This window comes from Crocodylus porosus, unplaced genomic scaffold (genome assembly GCF_001723895.1).
Source record: "Crocodylus porosus isolate Cpor-Errol unplaced genomic scaffold, CroPor_comp1, whole genome shotgun sequence".
NCBI lineage: Eukaryota > Metazoa > Chordata > Crocodylia > Crocodylidae > Crocodylus > Crocodylus porosus.
In genome coordinates this window covers 109,038,449-109,061,153 of record NW_017728931.1, presented here as the reverse complement: position 1 = coordinate 109,061,153, position 22,705 = coordinate 109,038,449, and the positions used below count along the sequence as shown (strand labels likewise).

Here is a 22,705-nt window from a genome sequence, read left to right as displayed (position 1 = left end):
GCCCTTATCCTCCTGTGAGTTTTATTGATTTTTTTTTTTTTTTTCTCCTGATGGGAGAGTGCAAAGCCAGGTGTGAAGGGCCAGGCACTTGCAGAATTATGTTTTGTTTTTTTTAATGGAAGATAATTTTATAAACCATAATGTCTTCCAGTTACCTCTGTATTCTTTGTACTTGTAAGCTCTGGATTTGCAGACATGATTAGTGATTGTTACTGCATTGAAGTGGTATGATGTTTTGGGCGTCCAACTTCAGACACCTTCAGGGGACCTCAGGGCATCCTCTGACAAGTAGGCCCTTCACAGTGACTGGGTTTCAGAAGCCAGCATCACTACTAGTACCTTTTGAAAATCTCCATGCAGCTTGAAGGCTAGAGGGGAAGGAAAAAACCCAACCCTGAAGAAGAGAGGAGCCCAACTTTCAGTTCTGTGAGAGATCTGTAGGTCTTGGGTCTTGTGGGTGTCGAGGCAATCTTTGGGGGAGAAAGGGGTAAGGGTGGGGCAACATGAGGTTGCTCCTCTTCTATCAGCGCTCTCCTTGCATGCAAATAGCAGTGAGCCACCTCCTTGCCTCCAAATCCTGTCAGAGAGCCATGTGGCTAAGGCAGAGGGATGCTCAGGTCCATAGTGGATGGCCTTCAGCAACGATACCGTGTTCTTGTGAGTCTAACTTATCTGCTGATTTCAACCACCCCATGCTTTTGTTTTCCCTCCTGGCTCAAAATTTTTCTACCTTGAAAAGAAAATCTGCCCTTAACTCTGCATTTTGAAGTTATTTTTCCCTCTGGTTGGTTTATGTGTGGGATGGTCCTAGAAGAGCCAAATGACTTTTTTTGTATGCCAAAAACAAAATCATTGGAGCCAAGTCAGACTGTGTATGCTAAGTTCATCTTTGATCACAAAGCAGGAGCTTATGATGAAAGTATAGATCTTAACTACAAAGAACATCCTTATATCATTTTGGGAAAATATAGAGCCACATTTTTATCCGGGGTTTCTGAGACTCTCAAAACTATAGAATGAAAAAGAAAACTAAATGATGCTGCAGGTGAAAAAGAAGAGAGTGAAAATAAACTTCAATACATGCTCCTTGTGGAGTTGATGTAATTAAATAGCATTTTTGTTGGGTGCCAAGTCAGGATCTGCCTCATCCTGTGGGGACTCAATCCTGCTCCCATTGAAGTAATGAGCAAAGCTCCCATTATTTTTAATGGAAGCTGGATCATACCCTAGTATCTGTTACCAAGGATGTATTTACTCAGACTTCTTTGCAAAATTAGATGCGTCCAGAGAGACTGTATGTTGTTTTGCCTTTACTAATGATGTTAGTCCTACTGAATGCATGCCTTGCTGCAAAGTGACATGTATTAATGCATTGCTCATGCTGGTATCAGGTGTCGCTTTTTTTCTTTCACTGACATTTTCTAAATTGAGTTATGTTCTTTGCTTTGGATGCTTCTCTTTACTTCCTTGAAAATTAGATAGTAGATGTGAAAAGTCCATGCTGGGTGATTTTTTTTTTTTTTTTCCTGTGCCATAGCTGCTCCTTTGCTACAAAGGGTCTGCAGGTTCACAAATTCTGCGTTGTTCCCTTGCATGCATCCTGATACTGTTGTAGAATAAGAAAAGAGAACTAATGCTTCCTATGAATTGTGATTCCTGTAATAACTTCCATAACAAGCCAGTGGCATCTGACTAAATGGAAAGGACCCAGTGAGACGGGTCTCTCCAGAGTCGGCCTCATCTTATGCCACAAATACTTGGAACAAAGTATTTGGAACAAAGCTGTGCATGTAATCAAGAAGATATAACCATGTTGTGAGCCAAACACAGTAGTTTCTTGTAACATTTAATTTAGTGTAGGAACGGTTTGTGTGTCTATATGGAGAGTGAATCTGAGCCCCATAGACCCCTTTGCATCCCCTTTATTTCTATATTCATGACCACGCATGCAATAAATAGGAGTCAAAGCCTTTATGCAACCTCGTGATAACAATGCACCAAAACAACTTTTTGACTGGGCAGCTGGCTCATGCAGTAGAAGTGATCTGCAAAAAGGAATATAGGAATAAAACCTAGGTTTCTCAGTACACGATTTCTTTTGGTATAGGAAATGAATACAGAGAACCACAGGTCTATGTTAGATTAAAAGACAAATCACCATTGTCATGACATTTTATGATAATGAAGATTGCCAAGAGATTATTTCCTTTTAATCTGAAATTGTGTGAGCCATAGCATAATTTATTGTGAACTGTAGTTCTTTTAAGGGTAGAGAAAATTCTTCTATATTTTAATATTACTGTTTTCATTTCAGGAGCTAAATAATAGCTTTAGGTTAGAATTTTTGCTAGCTATTTACATAGTTTATTTTTCACTTGTACTAATATCTGAGTGCTTTTATCTTTACATCATTGAGAAATTAGAATACTATTTACCATTTTAATCATTGTATTAGCATATAAAGAAAGATGCAGTAGTTTAGCAGGCACTGACTTAAATTGTATGCTAATTAGCTTACTAAAACAAAATGTAGGTAAGCTTCATACCTCATAAACAGGTTTCAGTATGGAGTATTTTTATTTTTAAAGAAGTATCTATATTGTCACTCTGTGAACTGTGACTTTGTATCAGGCAGAGACTGCCATCTTGGTTTGATTTTGCAGATACAAGAAGCTATAATGAAAGCAAGGCTTTTGAGGACTTAAATAATAATTTTCCCAAGCTTTAGTGCTAGATGGCAGGGCATTTGAGATGAAAGTCACCTCTGTGCAGAGTGGCAGGACAGTACCTATGTACATTTTCTATATGCTCTTGAGAATTACATTCCGGCCCTATTAAAGTTTCTGGGAATTTTGCTGTCAACTTCACTGAGACCAGCATTTTACTCAAAAGGTTAAGGTTGTGAGTTCAGTGAGATATAGCTCCTGCACTGGTTTTGTGGAGTGGAGCGAAATTCATCCTTTGTTTATGTTCCTCAGGGCATATTTCAGGAGAGACATGAAGAGCATTTTGATCATATCTGGTCTCATTTACATTTTAGTTGATGACCTTTTCAAGTATTTAATTTTTTTCCCCAAACAAATTATAATGATTCCTAGAAAGTAGTCTCCCTGAAATGTCAGTAAAATGGATATATATGGCACAAGATCACTGTAGTGATAATACAAAGGCCTCCAAGAAAGATAGCTCTTAAAGTACAAAACTTTTTGGAAGCTCAGGAGAGAAGTGAAAACCATATGAGCCCTCTCCCCCTTCTGTGAAACTCATCCTTTCCATTCCAAGCATAAGGAAAGATTAGATTTCACATAGAATCTGACTTTGCCCCTATACAAGTGAGTAGGCTCCTTTGACTTCAGTGGGCATGTGACTGGGCCTATTGTTTTGAAGATTTGTCTTCTAAAATTGCAAAGCATTCTGCGGTAAGGGAGCGAGTGGGACTGGAGGAGGGGTAGATGCTGCCCAGGCAGGGCAGGGCATGTGACAGAGCCATGAGTTGTTTGGGGGCTTCTGAGTGCTGCTGCCACCCAGCCCGAGCACAGTCCCAGCCCAGCCTCCCCCTCCCTGCTCCTGGGGAAGAGCCCGGCACTGCCCCAGCCTGCCCTCATCCCACACACAGATCCGGGGGGGCACACGCCCCCATGGCTCCCCTAAGGGTGAGTGCAGCAGTGGGAGCTGCTTTCCACCCCTCCTCATGCCCTCCAGATGAGCCGCTCATGGCACCATCCCCCACCCCAGCTGTGCACTGCCTGCCTCTGTCCCAGCCCCCCTCCTCCCTCACCGTGGGGGCCTCAATCTGCCCCCAAACCTCCCTTCCTTCCCCACACCCCTCCCCCACAACAGACTTATCAGCCAGATGCTGTTTTCCAAGCTGCCAGGCTGTATATTGGCATTCGGATCAATATCAGTCAATATGGCTTGTTCATAATTGGTATTGGCCCAAAAAGTCTTTATCAGTGTACCCCTAGAAATACATCTTGTATCTGATAATTTTTTCATCCTTCCATCCACTTCTGAATTTAGCCATGGAACCAACTGACCCATACCTCAACCCCAAGTACAATATGATTAGTAAATAGTTACATGCCCAGAGGACAATTTCTACACAATACTTTACCCTTAGGTCAGTTGTTTGCTTTGTAACCAAATTCAGAGGGCTAAAAGAGAGGGCTACAAAGTTGCTTTTGAATAAAGCTACTTACAGTGGGCACGCCTACACACGCAATTAATGTGAAGCAATAAATTCTGGAGCTTATTGCTCCAGGCTATGCCGTTTGAACGTGCACCCAGGATCACAGTGTGTTGAGCCAGGTGGGATCAGTCCTGCCTGGCAGAGACCCCAGGGGGGTCAGTCTGCAAGCCTGAGGCTGTTCGACCCCAGTTCGGTATGCTATGGAGGGGCTGGCTAAGGCACAAGGGTGTTCCAGTGTGGGGCTAACTGACAGGGGCAGCATTTACACGTTTGCTCATGTGGCGTAAAAAACTCTACAGCAGGACAGTACTTGTATTTAGTTCTTGTATTTAATTAGTACCTGTATTCAATTAGTTTACTCCAGCCTAATAGGGATGCATGTGTAGATGTCCCACATTTACTGCAAACATGGTTAGTCTACTCCCCAATAAACATTTCATGGGACACACCCAGAAATGCCTAATACTCCCAGATGCTGCTAGCCCACTTTTAAATGAAGAGAAATGTGATCCTCTGTTACAGTCTTAGGTAGGGCAGTGCGAAATTTCGCCAGGTGTTTTATTTTGAAGATGTTTCGAGCTCAAAACAGCAAATTCAAAATGAAACAATAGCCTTCAAAATGAAACAAGGGTAATCAAAACATTTTGAACGTTTCTAAATATTTTGAGTTTTGAAGCTGGGCTTACTTGGCTTCAGTGCTGATCCCAGTTGGCATCCAGTGCAGATCTGGGGTCTGCGCCCCCCCCCAGGAGGATTCTGGCACATCCCCCAGCCTCCTGGGGGTGTAGGCCCCTGGATCTGTGTGCCAGATAAAAGCATGCTATTGCTGCTGGCTGGGACCACCAACAGCATCACTCTTCCTGGCGCTCAGCATGGGCTGCGCCCAGTGCTGGTCCTAGCCAGCAGCAGCAGCCACCTGTCATCCGGCAGGTATATCGGGGACCCACCCACACCCCTGGGAGGGCTGCAGGGCTGTGCTGGACTCCTCTCAAAGGTCCAGGCCCCCAGTCTGCCTCCTGGATCACAGGAAGCTGCTGCTGACCCCTGGGACCGGCACTGGGTGCAACCTGTACCCAGTGCCGGGAAGATTGGTGCTGCTGCTGGCCCCAGGCAGCAGAACCAGCCTCCTGTCATCTAGCAGGCAGATCAGGGACCCACATCCCTGGGAGGAGTTCAGCACAGCCCCTGCAGCCCTCCTGGTGTGAGTGGGCTCACATTTCACCATTTATACACCTGCATGTGTCGCAGCACTTCGCGGATTAATAGAGTCTTCTCCAAAGTGGCAGAGCTCCAGCATATTGGGGGACCAAAAATCTGTAAAATTCCCATGGTTGACTTGTATCATTTTATTTTTGCAAGGTGGTTTAAATATTTATTAAGTAATATTCCACTGTGTGGGTGAGGCCCAGCATCAACATTCTCATTTGTGTCCACGAGAGACTTGCTGACTGAGGGAAAAGCAGGCCTCAAAATGGAATGCTTTCTAGTTTGTTATACTCCACTTCAATTGTCAAGGCATTGAAATATTTCATTTCCAGTCTTTCAAAGAAATCTTTAGGATGGATGAGGTCAATTTTCACGTGCTGCCAAGTCACATCAGTTTTCATAAAACATAATACCCAGTGCTTTTTCATCACAGTGAATGATTGTTTTTATGTTGCAGGCAACTATTAAATATTAATTTTCCCCCTCAAAAGCTGTAAAATACTTCTAATAAAGCAGAAAGTTGGCAGTCACTTGATTTACATTTTAGTAAAAAAGCCAAGTTTTGGCATTAGTTTTTTCTTTATTAAATTAAAAAGCAGTGCCTTCAATTTATCAAAAATTGCTCACAAATACTGTATTTCTATGTCTCTTAGCAGTTACGTAGCTCAGCCCTGTACTACCCTTCTGCTACACAATTCTCATGAGGAAATAATGGAAGGAGACAGTAAGTTAAATGACCAATGAGTCAGTTCAAGTTTTATGTTTTAATTCCTGATTTGTAATCATTTCTGCATAAATTATGCTTATTTTACTGTGTAGTGCAGTATATGCATGAGTTCAGTGTCTCTTTATGCATCTCATTATCTACAATATGTTTTAAGTAGTGTATGTTGAGGACTTATTTAATAAATAATGACGTTTTATTTGGTATCTCTCTGATCAACTTTTCCTAGTCATGTTTTTGCTTCCGGATGTGGGCAGCGTATGCTACACCCACACAGTTATGCATAGAGTGGCTTTCAAGAAGTATTTATTTTCAGAATTTCTCTCTGACTGCACTTGGAGCAGCATATAACAGTACAGTGGAAGAGAGTTGGGTTTTTTTTTTATAATGTATTGTTAAGAATACTGTGCCAGATTCTGTCATGTGTACATGGAGGTATAACTTAGGGGTAGAAATTGGCACATAGGGTGACATTCGCTCCCATACAAAAGAATTGTATAAGCACTTCAGCACTATTTAAGGCCTGTTATTAGACTGGACCCTTATTCTGCAAACAGGATGAAATGAAGAGTAATGGATTTAAGCACATGCTTAAGTGCTTTGTAGAATAAGACCATTATGGAGAATGTAGATGGTGAAAGCCCGCACAAGGCTGCTTTTCCTCCTCTGGTTTGGAAGGATGAGCGGGGAACTTCTTATCTAAGACCTAAAAATAATAATTTTTGACTTATAGACAGATGCAAGACAGCTTTATTCAGCAAGAAGTGCATAATTCTCTAGCTGAATTCTTCATTAAATTAAAACTAAATCCAAGGAACTGATTGAAGCTTATATTCGGTAACTGTCCTAGTGCAATTTCTAGAGGCTCTGTACACATCTACCCCTTGGTTCCGTATTTCAGAAAATTCATCCTGTCTTCTTGTCTTGAGATCCCTCTCTGTGTAATTCACAACTTCATCCTTTCAAATGTCTTGCACACAATGAAGACCAGAGGTGAGTGAGATTTAGCTGAACACACACCTAGAGCCAGTTGAAAGAATTCTCATGGATAACCTACATAATTCATCTATCTCAGTGCTAGGTTCTTCCTTAATCAAAAGGAAAACTGGGGTTTAAGTACCATTACACTTAGGATGCAAGTGCTAGGACAGTGGTTGCATTTTTTTTAAAGCAACCCAAGCAGGCTTGATACCTTTTTCCAATTAGTTTTAATTGGAATTGGGCATCTATATCCATAGACCAAGGGTGGCCAGAGTTAATTACCCTGGGAACCACATCTGATCCTCCACTGACGTTCAAGAGCCGGGTGCAGGGCAGGGAAGAAAGGGTGCTAAACAACCTGGAGTGTAGATGACATCCACCCCCCGCACTACTGAGACACTTCAGTTTTCCCCATGGGGAACATGCCCCAGGGTAAGCAATATGGCTACAGCCCCCAGCCCAGCACCTGAGCCAGCAGTCCTGGAGGGAGAGAAAGAGGGGGGAGGGCAGGCTCGGGGCATGCTCCCCAGGAAAAGCTGGAGTGGTGGGAGGCGCTGGGCTGCACTGTCCTCCAGAGCCGAGAAGTGGGCAGGGCCTTAGCCAATTTCTGGAGAGCCACAAGTACTGTCCCAGCAAGCTGTATGCAGCTCACAAGCTGTGGTTTGGCCACTGTAGCCATAGTCCCCAATAAAACTCAACTTTAAAAAGGTTTAAAGCTTTAAAACGATTTCAGTAATTATCAGTCTGGCCATTGAATTTCCCAGGTTTCTCAGTAGTACAATCAATATGCTGCATCAGCTAATTACATATATGTTTTATTGTAGAAGGTATACTATTTCTCAGTAGACCAGTGTGATTCCTTCTGAGATTTTTTTTTATTTCACGTATGTCACTAAAATCAGAGGAAATATTTCTGTTGTCTTAATGGACTTTGGATCTGGTCCATACTAGTACTAGCATTTGAATTTGGAAGTATAGTGCCTTACTTAGAACTGTAGCAGCAGCTTTCTTTCTCACAGACATACTACATTGGTAAACTGTGAGAGCAGCACTGCACCCAGGCTCTTGTTAAGTACTTGTCATTCATATGGTACAGTTGCTACTCCTGGGGCACATCAAGTGCAGAGCCATTTATGTGTATGTGTAAGTAAATATTTCCAAGCCATTTAGGGGGTTGAGATGCCTTGCAGGATCCAGTGATATGAAGATACCAGTTTGGAAGGGATACCACAGCCTTTTCCTAAAGCATAGAGCAGAAGCAGTGAGCAGAACGGATCAGGAGGGTGAAAAGCTACCCCCGGTGGAACTGTGATGCCCTCAGTGCATCTGTTTGTTGTGCTTATGCTGTGATCATAGCGCAGCTTTGGCATGTTGCAAAAGCAGTGTCTCCACATCTGCAGTGGCTAGTTTTGTGGAAGTCACTAGTCCGGACATCTCTAGGTGTTCTTTTCAACAGTGATGAGAAGGAAAAAAAAAACTACTCAAAAGAATTAAAATAATTTACCCACCTTAGGAGCTTATTATATGTAGGGATCTACTTGATTCTCAATTTCGCAATTTTCACAGAACCAGCAAAAAGGCAGTTTCCACAGTCGCTATGAAAACTGGCGTTCCCCACAGTTGTGTGTGGAATCAGGGTGGGGGAAAAAACCCTTATTAAATATAAAATACTGGCTCCCCAGCGGGAGCCAGCAGCTGCTGCGACCCAACCTCACAGCCTGCTTATGGGGAAGCCGCTGGCAGGCGGGGAATAGCCAAGATGACAGCTGTGCCACCCCTCCCACCCCCCACTACTTATTGGCTGAGAGGCCTACATTTTGCATGGTCCTGCCCCTCTCTACCAATCAACAGTGAGGGGCAGGGCTCCATGAAGGACAGTCCTCTCTACCAGCCAGCAGTGGGGGGAGGCTCACCATAAAAAGACCGTGAAAATGGTGCTGGGCACTGCAGGCAGCCTGTGATTTTTATTTTTCCTCTGCACACTAAGTAAATCCCTAATTATGTCATATTTCTTTTTCTAAATGGAAAGTATTCTTGAGTTACGCTGTGACAAAAGCCCAACTTTTATACTTACATTCTCCATAAATGACAATAAATAATGCAGTACAATCAAATCTCATGTTTTACATAATTTTTCACGCTTGATTCTGCTTGAACTGTGAAGCCGGCATGGCCTGCATATAACAAGTTGTACTTGCTGTGTCATAGGTTCCTGCACAAGCCCAGTTTATTTATAGGCATTCCTGTGGCAGGCATGTGGTTGCTTTGGGGTTTCCATCATTGAAGGAAAATTTTAATTGGCAAAGATTTATTTTCATTGATTTCATTTTTCTTAATTTCAGGAAATATTTTTTTTTCCTTGTTAGGTGAAATTCACACCCTGCAAAAGGCCTGTGTTCTGCTGAAGCCCTCAGATGACGAGTCGACTTGGAAGTAGATACTCTACTTCCTTGGGTCTCTTCCTTGCGTCTCTTGTGGGTGAATTTCCCCTGTTAAATTTTGAGTATTGATTTTTCTTCCAAAATGTCAGCTCTGGTTCTAAACTAATTGAAATTGTCCCTTTAATTTTAATATCATGGGAAGCAACATTATATGAAGAAATGTACATGTGAGAATGAATGTAACCAGTGTCTCTTCTGCCCAGTGGTCTCTTTTTCCTCCATGAGTTCTATATAGCAGAGGAGGAAATGACTGAAGTGAGATTTAGTGGTACATCACCATGGAACATATATGTACAATTACATTATCACCATCCAACCTGGACATCACACATTGCATGATAGCTCATTATTGAGAAAATGTCACCCCATAAAGCAGCCTAAGTATTTCTGGCACTCCCTACAGCAGGTTGTCATTCTGAACTAACCCTATCAACCAGACCTTTTATTTTTCAATGAGGACCCAGATGTAGGTATTTCTCTTCCCTGAGTTAAGGTGACTACACTGGGGGAGGTCTTAAAAGGCACTATTGAGGCCTTTCAGCCTTAGCCCACTGGTAAGTGAATTTTAGCAAGCACTGTATGGTTAATTTCAGGGAAAAAAAAGTGATGCCTGTGATATATGGTTAATATTTTTGTGCAAATATACACATCTGTTTGGGAGGCTTTAATTTATAATTGCATGTAATATAAGGTTATTTTGTGTAGATTGGAAGTGTATGCAAATACAGCAGCAGTATAACAAGGGAAAGCTTCCATATTTATAAATATGGGGCCTCTTTCTGAAGCCTTTATTTTGCAGTTACACACATGGGTAGTCTAATAGCTAGTAATCATGAGAGCTACCTATGACATCCTACCTATCTTGGGTAAGGTGTGTAGAATTAGGACATTATTAACAATCAGGTAGTCCCTTTTCTTGGTTTTATTTAACAGATTCTTTTTAAACAGGCACACTGGAACCAGAGAAAGGGAACTAGAGATCTATACCTAGCCTTGCTCATCATGGGGATATTGCGCCTCAGAAAGACAAACTGAACCATCAGGCATGAAGTCCCTATTCAGACTGAAGAAAATATTTTTCAGTAGAGGTAACTTTTTTTTTTTTTATTTTATTAATAATAGAAGAATGTTAGTGACAATAATACTTAATGCTTACAGAGCTCAGAGCTTGATCCTACCAACACTTACACGTTTAATTTTACTACTGTAAGTGGACCTATTGAATTAAATAAGTCTACCTATGTAAGTAATGCTAAGGATTAGGCCATTGTACAGCACTTATTTTACAACTGTTCTTCCAGTATACTGACTGAAATTTTGAGATCAGTGAAGTCAATGGAAGTTTTTTCATTAACATCAGTGGAACCTAGATTACACCCAGAATTTGTGTAAATGTTATCTTAAATAATAGAATTATGTATAATTTCTATGCATATTACTGATAGGTATGGAAGATCTGATGACTGGTTAAGTAGTATATCTTTTCTTTAGACTAAATTTTTGACTTGAGTAACGTAAATATTTTTTTTCCAGAGAGAAGAGGATCCAGAGCCTTTTTCTCTTTTTCCTTTGAAAGTTATTTAAAAGCCCCAAATAAATTAGTTTGTTTCTTAAAAATAAAATATTCTTGTTACACACATTCTTGTGCTTTTGTCCCTGAGTTATGTATGCAGGGTGTATGGGACATGCGTCTGTTTGTGTACAGATATGTCTGTGCTGTGAAGTATTGTGGGTTATTCTCTGTGTCCTCCTTGGGATTCTGTTTTAGACTGATGGTGTACAACAGTGGGCTCTAGTAGCTAAATTCCTAGGGTCTCGTTTACCTATTAGAAACCTGTGTTTCAAGAACCGAAACTCCTACTTTTCAATGTTACCTAATGCATATGTATAATGAACACTGTCTTTAAAACCCTGGTTCTTTACAGTATTTCGTAAAGTCTAAGGGATTTGCATTGTGGGATGCATTTATGTAGGATGGGTTTGACCCTGAAAGATTCTGAGCAATGTGGAGATGCTGTGTTCCTTCACTTCTCACTATGTGCAGCCCCTTGTTTCAACACACATTCTTGAAACATTTTTTACACACACACACACACACATACACACACACACACACAAACACACACTAATTGTAAGTACATGAATGATTCCATTGGTTTCATGAATCTGTAGTTGTCTGACCTTGTCTAGGCCTCAAACTCACTGTGCCCAGTAGCAGCACCTTGAAATGCCCCACGCTTCTCCTTGCTTGCTAGTTTTCCAGTGCAAGCTGTGTAATCATGTCAACAGCAGAGAGAGGTGGCCACACTTCTTCTAGTTAGGCAGTACAATGTGTTCATGGATTGCCAATGTAGTAAGTTTGCAGTGTAGACATAGCCCAAGTTGTTGAATGGGCCTTAAAACAACTATCTGTACAAGCAACACTAACTTTTGCTCAGTACTAGCCAGGACAAGAATATGTATCTTACTTTTACTTGCTTTTAAATTATTTATTCCTACTTTCTTTGTTCCTTCTTTTTGTTACAACTGATTGTTTAATCCCTTCCCCTATTATTGAGCCTTTGTTGAAGAATGCTGAATTCTTGCAAGTTTAAATGAACAATTATGATGGATGATTGTTTCTCAGGGTTCTGAAAAAGAATTTATACACGGTATGCCTTTTTCATTAACAAGGTTTCTAGTCTACTTTTGTTGAATGCACTATTTTGGAGGTATATGTCAAGTAAGTAGAAAAGGTTCTTTGTCTTATGCAAACAGTGGTAAGAGAAAAGAAATATATTAATAATTTTCAAGATCTCCAAAATAGTACAGTTAATGTATTTTAAATATGTAAATTACTTCTGATTCTTGCTTATAATAACATTTTAGAAGCTTGAAATTGAAACGCCTAAGGCTGCAGTCCTTCAAAGAGTAATGTAAGTGTTTAACTTCATGCACTGTAGGTAATCCCATGGCTTCAAAGGGACTAACAAGCATACAAAGCAGCCCCATGCTTCAGTCATTCCAGAAGCAAAACCTAAATCCAGTGCTGGTTATTAAAAAGTTGATGTTTATTATTATTTTTGGTGAAAAAAATGCTGTGTTTATTTTAAGCAGAATTTACTGTTTTGAAGAAACGTTTGTAAAACTATATGCATTTTGTGAGTGGATACAAGAACAACGGAAAAAGAATTGGGCCTATCATCCTACACTCTTTTAATATAGACAGAGAATTGGACTTAGGCAAGTTTTGTCCTGAAAATCACCCTTTATGTTGGTATAAACGGAGAACAGATGCATGGCAACATAAGTTCCTTGAATCTGGTGTAGAGAAAAATGAGTAGAATTATACCCATGTAAGTGGAATACATTCATAGCTATCCAAGAGTAACCATTTTCTCTTAAGGCACTGATTCTCAACCAGGGTGCTATGGCACGCTGGTCTGCCCTGACATTCTTTCAAGGGTGTCACAAGGTGCCATGCAATGTTAGATGTGCAAATGTGATTCACAAGATAAACCCAGAGACTTCAAATAGGAATCTATAATGTTAAAACCTTTTGTGCTATTGTGATCTTTCTGAGTTCTTTGTACAGAAAAATTGCTCTTCTACTTTTCTATAGTCAAAAAATGAATGAAAACTAGAGGTGACAGTTTCCAAGCAATGTCTTGAGTCTGAAAAGGTTCAGAACCACTGTCTTAAGCAAACTGTGTCATTCTTTCCTCCACCTCATGGTAAAGTTTTGCAATAGTTCCTACTGTGAACCGCTACTAGGTGATTGCCTTCTCATTAGAACTTTAAACAAAGTACTCAAGACTTTTTTTTCTTCCTCTCTTATTATTAGCTGTGTAGTGTTGCTAGTGCAAAATGGCCACTTTGTTACCTTCTAGAAAAGGTTTCATTCAGCAGTGGATGAAGTGAGCCCTGTATAGTTGGGAGGCCATAAATAGGAGTTGCACACTTGGGATGAGTATAGGATATAACCTGGAGTTTGTACAGTGCGGTGGGTTCCACCAAGATTAAAGTAGCAGAATTTATTTTTAAAAGATGTACTATTTTTGTGTACTTTTAACCCGACAAACACAGCTGTAAAAGATTTTTTTAAGTGATTTAGTGGAACAATGCTACATGTATACATATAGGAATACAAAATTCTTTGCTAATTTAACTTTGTATGACCAGAAACATTCAATGGTATCTGCCCAGTTCTTTCTTACTTTGTTTATATGCATAATCTCGGGACTTCCACAGTAACTTATGAGTAAAATGAGCAGGCTTTGACCCATCTCATGTCAGTTGAAAAAGTCAAGTGCAAGGTGGTCAAGACCAGCAGTGTTTTAAATTACTCATATTTCTGCAAGAAGTATCAATGGAAACACCTACTGAAACTTAGCAGCTAGACTGTGCAATATTATATAATAAGGAGTTGCAGGGAGGTCCCACACAATGGCATTTTCAGTTATTCATTTTGAAGGAACACTGCCCTCTGTGGCAGTGGGTTGTGTAGACAAAATCAAAGGCAGAATTTGTTCCTAGGTATAAAAAGTAGTTTTCTATGAGAACAATTGTGTTTAGCATTGTTTGCTGGCATGCAGTTGGTGGGATTGTATAGATGGAACTGAGAGCAGACTTATAAAACTCCTTAATGAGATTTTATACTAAATATGTACGGTGTAAGAGCTTGTTGTGGGCCATTACATTTAAATGCAAAAAGCTTTAGCTGCTGGCTGTATAATCTGCTGCATAAGCTAGTGAATTGAAGTGGCAGGTACGTGGGTATTAGATGTAAATATGCATATTTTTTGTGTCACTTATTGGGAATTGGCAAGAGATCTTTTGACTGTTGATAACCTTGCTGTTCCTTCTGTTTTAAGATGGTGAATTTCTACCACTCTTCCTGCCCGTGAGTGCAGCCAGGAAAGAGCACAGAGGGATGGTGGTATCTGCACATTATCCATGCCTAGACAAATCTGCTGCTTATCTCCATGACCAATTTTATGACCTTAGCAGGATCAGTCAATAGACAGGGAGAGTCGCCTCAGTCATTCCCGAAAAAGCAGTATTTGAAAATCCCTGCTTCATCCAGTGTTCTTTTAAATGCATGTTCTTAAATGGACATGTAGGAACATGGTGCTTCATGCAATTACTCAGCTGATGTTTTTCACCGCAGAGAGGACTGCGTTTCCTGGTGGCTGGAGTAATTACTTGGAAAAAAAGTTTTTGAAGTGCTTTGAAAATGTTAAGGCTAATACATAAACCTATAAGCCCAGGTTACTGCATTACATGCGGTGGTCATCCCAGTGCTGAAGCTGCCATTGTAACATTCTCATAGCCTTTTTTCGTAGGAATTGTTTCTTACCTCTGAACAGAACTTTTTAAAACAGAATATGTGTTTCTGTGCCTCTTGAAAACTGAACCTGAGCAATTTCACCAAGTAGCCTGTTCCCTCTCCATTATGACATATTCACGTTTGGTTTAAATGATAGCTGTAGGTGCCTGAAAATAAAACAGAACTCACTCCAGCTGTCTTCATTGTATTATCATTCTTTAATCCAGATACATACTATTGTTATCTTTCATAATTATCATTTGTAAGATCTTGATTTTTCCTAATGAGTACATTTCAGAGAGAGGAGAATCAGGTCCATTTGTTGCCTCTGCTGTCATGACATGATTACGTATGTCTGTCTTGGTGACACATGGTCCGTCAGCCCTGATGTTCTAAGTCTAGAAAGTAGATTAAGTCAAACTCATTCCTAAAATTGCTTCACTAAAACTAATGGCATTGCACTAAAGGGGACTTCTACACAAATGTTTCAGAAAATATATTTACCAGAACTTTATATTTAGTGGGATCTACACATAGCTTGTTCCTTAATGATAATATACTATGATAGATGATGAAATCATGTCCCCTATTGAAGTCAATGGCAAAGCTCCCAGTATGGAAAGCTTCAGAATAATTCATTTTGAAGTATTCTTTTCAAGTGAAGATCTCAGAATTAATTATAATATTATCATACTTTGTATTTTATGCGAGTAAGTAACACTTATTGCAATTTCTCCCCACCACTTTGTTCCATATTTCACTGTGTTACTCAAGGAAAAAAACCCTTACTAGGTCACCATGTTACCAAAAAGGAGTATATGCACATACATGCAGATGCTACCAAAACACATGCAAACCTTCGTTTTCTTTGCATAGAAAAGTATGTTGAGCAAGTTGTGTGTGTGTGCTACTGTAGAAAGGGTTAGATCAGTAACAGCCAAGCACTTTTGCAGGAGCTCTACAAATTAGTCTTGTAACCTCCCTGAGCACCAGTCCAATCCCCTTCTGTGCCTGATCTGCTGCTCTGTTTTCTGCTTCCTTACCAGCCTGCTGGTCTGCTTTCTGCCTCCTGCCCCATGCTTCCTGCCTGATCTGCTGCTCTGTTTTCTGTTTCCTGCCTTATCTAGCACTACGTTGCCTGTCCTCCTCCCCTTCCCACCAAATCTGCTGCATGCCATCTCCAGAGGCTGCCTGTGCCAGTTCAGGCATTTGTGCTGCAGGTTGCTCACCTCCAGATTAGAGCATTTTTTCAATGTGCACCGTGTGCTTTTTCAACTCCTTAGATGGAATCCTTCTTCACTAAAATTATTGAAACGCATCAAGGAATCTGCTGGTTTTGAGCAATTCCACACCCATCAAAATTTCCCCCAATGCCCAGTGGCTCCAGTTTGAGTGCAGACAGTGTGTTCATAATGGAAAAAAGCTTGGTGTTTTGGGGACACTAAATTCAACAAAGAAAATACATACTTAATGGGGGTCTTATTTTAGAGACTTCTTTTCAGAGCACCTGTCAGAACTAAAAAAAAATACTTCATTTGCTATATTTGCCACACGCAAACTGACAGGGATAAAACATAACTTGTCTCTTCTAAGACCATGTCTAGATGAAGTCTGCTGTTGACAAAACTCCATTAGACTGTAATGTCAATGCTGCAAAATCTTTACTCGTAAATATTCAGAGTATTAAGTACACTGTTAATAGGCAAGATGTTCCATTTGTTTGTCTCCATTTAAACCAGAAGTTATTTGGAGTCAATTTAACTTAATACAACCTTAAGTTTAACCTCCCTGCTGTATCCAACATTGAATTTATTAACAAAATTTTACAGCCTTCAGCTGCAACTAATCTGGTTTTATTTATGGGAAGGGGGAAGAATTCACCTAGACAGGTCCTATATTGTATTTATTTGTTGAGGGAAGCCCTGTCATTCCAATTGTGGCTTCTGTACAGTAGGCAAGCCTGATGTTTAGTTTTTCAAAGTTTAGTGCATTCCAAGTAATATCCAGTACAATTTTTTTAATTTTTATGGACAGATTTAAATGTTTAGCTTCATTCTACCCTCTTCAGGCAGATGGTTTTTCCTGGGGGCATATAAGCATGAGCAATGCAGAGTGTAGCTATCTAAGGTATTGTGAACATGAGTATCACATAGAGTTACAGTAAAGAGAAATTGATATAATTTGAAATACTTATTTTCCAGAGTTCCTTTTGTAGGTTAAATGCACAGCAGTGACTTTTCTCTCTGTTATACAGAGGAGCCAATATACTGTTACACACCACACAACTTCACCCGCGACCAAGCCTTGTATGCCAGAGGATATTGTTGGACAGAACTAAAAGATGCCTTGCCAGGAGTTGATGCCAACCATTGGCCCTCCTTGTTTGAGCATAAGTTCCTTCCTTATGCACTGCTAGCTTTTGCTGGTATAATGTACATTCCAGCTCTTGGCTGGGAGTTTCTGGCCTCCACCAGACTGACTTCAGAGCTTAATTTTTTGCTTCAGGAGATTGATAACTGCTACCACCGTGCAGCAGAAGGGCGTGCACCAAAAATAGAGAAACAAATTCAGTCCAAAGGCCCAGGAATCACGGAGAGAGAGAAGAGAGAAATCATTGAGAATGCAGAGAAGGAAAAAAGCCCAGAGCAGAACTTGTTTGAAAAATACTTGGAAAGAAGAGGGAGAAGTAACTTTTTAGCTAAACTTTATCTTGCAAGACATTTATTTATAATATTTTTAAGCATTATACCCATCACATATTTATCCACCTACTATGCTACCCAGAAGCAAAATGAGTTTACGTGTGCACTAGGGGAACCTCCGGACAAAACAAGCAGCTCCAAATTGCACATCCGAGTGAACTGTAAATTGCCATCGGTCCAGCTCCAGCGTATAATTGCTGGAGTGGACATTGTCCTCCTCTGCTTTATGAACTTAATCATTCTTATCAACTTAATTCACCTCTTCATATTCCGCAAATCCAACTTCATATTTGATAAATTGAACAAGGTGGGGATAAAGACCAAAAAACAGTGGCAGAAGTCTCAATTTTGTGATATCAATATTCTAGCTATGTTTTGCAATGAAAATCGGGACCATATAAAATCACTGAACCGCCTGGATTTTATTACAAATGAAAGTGATCTGATGTATGACAATGTGGTACGCCAGTTGCTTGCAGCCTTGGCTCAGTCGAACCATGATGCTACACCAACGATGCGTGATTCAGGGATTCAAACAATAGATCCCAGTATTGATCCAGCAGACATTGATGCCAATGAACAGCTCATCATTAAGAGACCTAGAAAGAAAATGAAATGGATTCCAAGTAGCAATCCACTCCCTCAGCCATTCAAGGAGCAGTTAGCCATTATGAAGGTTGAAAACCACAAACCTGAAAAGCCTAAGCCAGTGCGCAGAAAAACAGCAACTGACAGTCTTATAGCTCCTCTGCTAGAGTCCACAGCAAAATCCTCACAGCAATCATCATCTCAGAAAACTGAGCCAAACACCATCTCTGGTGCAAATAATGAAAAAAAGCATACACGCCACTTTTCCCTGGATGTCCATCCATATATACTTAGTAGTAAAAAACCCAAACCAGAGATTCAAGCCATTGCCTCTATGCCTACATCCAATAGTCAAGAGGGTGGATTTTTAAACCAAGAAGAAAACGTCATAGTACATGTCACCTCTTCTCTCAAAGGTACAGTATGCTGTTTCAGTACCATTTCAGCAGTGACGAACCCAACAGGCCTTAAGTTGTTGTAAAAGGTTGAACTCCGTGATGATCAGATCTGTTTGTTCTCTCACTAGGTTTCTAAATAGCCCATAATATAAAAGCAGGGAAGCCTCTTAAAGGAAATAACTATGCTTTCTCCCACTTGCTGTATGTACCAGATTGTATCAATATATGCATTAGGATCTAGTACAGGTAGAGTTGCACAAAATATCTTTCCTTTCCACAATATTTTTGAAGTGTTAAGAAATTTTCACAAGTTATGAATCTGGCCTCATGCAAAATGTCACTTCTGCCAAGAAAGTGTGGGAGAGAGTGACTCCCAAGAATGCCATCCTCCTCTCTCAGATGTACCACACTGTAGGTATGTCACTCATTTCAGAGTAACAAGAAAACAGGAATGCCATAGCTTCTCTCATTCCTTGGGAGTCTCAAAATGGCAGAGACTCCCTATGTCTGAAGAAGGGTGATTGCACCCAAAAGCTTGCTAAGAACTTTTTTCCAGCTACTCGGTTGGTCCAATAAAAGATTACCCAAAGAACCTTGCCTGCCATAGTAGCTTGAAGCAGTGAACTCTGAGCACCAATATACTAGGTCTGACCTTGGCCAGTATCAGCTACATCTGAGGAAGGGATTAGGGATTTTGCAGGTGGCAGTTAGCTGCTCACAAATATTTCTTTCAGATCTCCATTTCTGAGAGTTGGCACGTGCCCTGAAGCTAGATATTTTCCATTTCAGGTTATTGTTACTGTTCTTTCTCCTTAATATTCCGTTAAATTTCCCTTTATCCTATTTGGCCTTAAGGAAGGATGGTCTGTAGTAAAGGTGCTGGCATGGAAATCAAGAGATTTCAGGAAGTTTATAGCAAGGCACTGTGACCTGGTGTGCCTTGATTCCCCATCTGTGCATTGCAGATAGTAACCCTTCCTACTACACAAGGTGTGAGGCACTACTGTGCTAGGGGAGCATGCATATGCATTGATAGAGATCTTGTTTATTTCTGTCAATTACTGCCATATAAAAGAAGAAATATGTCATTTCAATTACACAAAACCTGGTATGTGCATAAAGCAATGTCTCTCACCGCATTTTAAGCTAAAACCTTCTCCCCTGGGTGTTGACAGACTGATAGCTGCTATTTCCCTATGTCCAGCAAAAAAGTGATTTGAGGTATAAAAGTTTTTGTCACTTCCAAATTCCTACTCTGCTTCTTAGAGCTCTCAAACTCCCCGTTGTGCATACAGGACATCCTGCAGTCTCCTTTATCTAGTACCATGCTCCAATTCCAGCTCCAAAAGCCAATATTATTTTGTAGCCTTAGTTACCATTTACATTACAAACACACAAGAAGTTATGGTAGGTTTGAACCGCTCTTTTTACCCCTCATTCAAAAAAACACCACAACTCCACTTCTGAGTTAAGTAAAGAAGATTATGATCCATTCTTTACACTAGCTCCTTCCAATACTAGACACCAATTAACTATACATTTTTGTTTTTCTTCACTCAGAATATTGTCTTACAGTATATGATTACTATGTTTTCCATTAAAAACATCATCAATATTTTTATATTCCATCCTGTAGCCATTGTAGATGTTTGTTTAATCATAATCTTTATGTCGTTTTTTTCTTTGTTTTTCATAAATGTTTTTCCATAAGTGAGCATAGACGTGCATAAGAAAGTAGGTTTGTTGTTACTCGTGACAATGAGCTTTCAGGCTTAGAACTCAAAGTCAGTGCTCTCATGAATAAGTCATCATGGGTTTCTCAGAGTCTAACTAAAATTCAGTTTACAGAAATACTCCTGCTCTGGTTGAAATCAGTCCCATTGACTTCTGTCAGATTAGGATGTTGCTGCACAATGGTTAGTGAGAAGGGAAAGGCTAGACAACTCTTTTATGGTCACACTTCTCTTTTCTTTCAGACCCACATCCTGAAAAAGATGCTCTGTACTCATCTGAGACATGCAGAACTGTACCCACTGCAGGGGTGTTTCTCACCTGTAACCACAAACATATAGCAACAAGTGCTGCCGCAACAAATGTAACCCTGAACCAGGCCAAATCAGAGCCAACACCTGCACTGAACTGTAATGCTGCTCACCCTCTGCTGCACATCAATACACTGTATGAAGATCATGAGGAAGAGGTTTCAAACCTTATAGACAACAGTATTCACTCACCAACTGAACCCAGGGAAATACTCTCCATACCCACCGCAAAACAGAGAACGATAGCAACATTTGATGAACCAATGGCAATAGTGAGCTCTGTGGAGTACTAAAGAGACTGCACTGCACAGCTGTACCCTGATGTCACCACTATACATTAGACCTTGCTATCCACAACAATGCAATTTACTGCATGAGCATGGAGAGTTTTAATACAAACTATAGGCTTTGGTAATACTTCAGATGTTTTCCAGGGTCACATCATCACTACTGTTGGTAGCATACAAAACAGAAGAATAATAAATCCAAATGGAAATACACCTTTACTGTAAACCTCCTCCCCACCACCATGTGACACAAAGTTGTAGCCTCCTGAGCTCCACGTGGTCCAGACAACTTCTGAAATGTCTGTTCAGTGACACATCACAGCGATTTGTTTGTTTGTTTGTTTGTTTTTGGTTTTGTTTTTTTTTTTTACAGGGTGCTTATATCCTCTGTAGATGACAATCACGAATTCAAGTTAAACAAAAAAAGGTAAGGTGTATATTCCATTTTAATGGTAGGAGTTGAGAGCATCAACTAATAAGAGGAAAATGTCAGGGGAATGTTTCTCAAGAAACAGGAACAATCTGCAGGCAAGCTTTTCTTCAGGTTTTTTTTTTGGCTCACTAATGCTGGGCTTGATGGAAATTTAGGTTGAGGGACCTATTAACACCAGCAGTTAGTGCAAAAGGAATTGAAATTCTTCAATTTCTTGTATACCTGAATGAGATATTCCCTGCCCTTTAACAAGCTTATATGTTTGATGGAAGATGATAAAATGAAGAGTTTATTTTTTTAAATATATTTTACCATAAAATTACTTCGTAGCTTTTCAAATCAGGTGTTAATTTAACAAAATGGGTAGAAGAGGGTCATTATAGCTGCTTATTTTTTCATAGCATTTCTGTGAACCAAGTTAGAAACTTTCATGGGTGCTTTATTGATATGAAAAAATCTTACAGAGCTGATAAAATATTAAACCAGCAATTTTGTCAAACAATGCACAGTTAAGGAGGACTATGAATTTAAGCCTGCAGTATCTCCAGAGGTTAATCCAGCAAAACACTTAAGTATGTGCTTAGCTCTTGGCAAATGAGTAATTCCACTGACAGTCACTGAGACTATTCACATATTTAAACTTAAATGTATGCCTAAGTGTGTCTGCTGGGCCTGGATCCTAAAGTATGCAGACAGTAATTCTGCAGTATATGCTCTCCTTGTGATTCAAAGTCTGCCTATCTTGGCTCAAAGCACATCCTCATGCCCATCTTCCTATAACTTTGACATGTGTGATTTTTTTTAGAAAACTCTAGGGTAATTAAAACATCAACTAAAAATGTATCATGCAATAACCATTCTCAGCAAAATTATAGTGAAATAAACGTGACTTAAAATAATTACAGCTACATTCAAAATTATGGACTTGTGTGTTTGCTTCAAAACTCTGTATAATGGTAGAACAAAATATACAGCACAAGTATGGGACTGAAATCTTAAATATATTTTTAATTTATATTACCTCAAACATGGATATGTGATGCCAGTATTTCATGAAAAATAGCACTGAAAATAAACATTATTCTGAATATCTTTAATGTGTAGTCTTTCATAACCAAATGACCCATCCTTACCACATGACAACTAATGAAACTTTAGGATAAGTATTAAATGCAAGTTTTTGAAACAGTATGCCATTCCAGCTTACGTATCTGATTTTGTTGATGGCAGATAATATGGTATACAATTTTAAAATAATAAAAAAGCCAATGACAGGTTTGGGACTTTATTCTGATTTTCATACCTAGATAAAATTGCACTAGTTGGACTGTATAAAGAGTACAGAATCTGGCTCTTAAACATGAACTTCCTTGAAGCTGCTTCTTCATTTGGCCTGCTGACCAGCT

General features: G+C 39.9%; 1 protein-coding gene across 4 annotated transcripts; it reads left to right on the top strand.

Annotated features, from left to right (window-relative positions):
• Nucleotides 1-5,520: 5,520 nt before the first annotated feature.
• On the top strand, nucleotides 5,521-21,197 carry PANX2 (pannexin 2). 4 transcript variants are annotated; one of them, XM_019543478.1, is made up of 4 exons: nucleotides 5,521-6,119; nucleotides 10,490-10,629; nucleotides 17,104-18,555; nucleotides 20,514-21,197. In XM_019543478.1, the coding sequence occupies exons 2-4, from the start codon at nucleotides 10,587-10,589 to the stop codon at nucleotides 20,870-20,872; spliced, it is 1,854 nt and encodes a 617-aa protein (XP_019399023.1). In that variant the 5' UTR covers nucleotides 5,521-6,119; nucleotides 10,490-10,586; the 3' UTR covers nucleotides 20,873-21,197. The 4 variants fall into 4 exon arrangements, 2 of the variants coding, with proteins under 2 accessions (XP_019399023.1, XP_019399022.1); XR_002102576.1 differs by lacking the exons at nucleotides 17,104-18,555; nucleotides 20,514-21,197 and adding an exon at nucleotides 11,075-11,178; XM_019543477.1 differs by lacking the exon at nucleotides 5,521-6,119 and having other exon boundaries at nucleotides 7,474-10,629.
• Nucleotides 21,198-22,705: the final 1,508 nt, after the last annotated feature.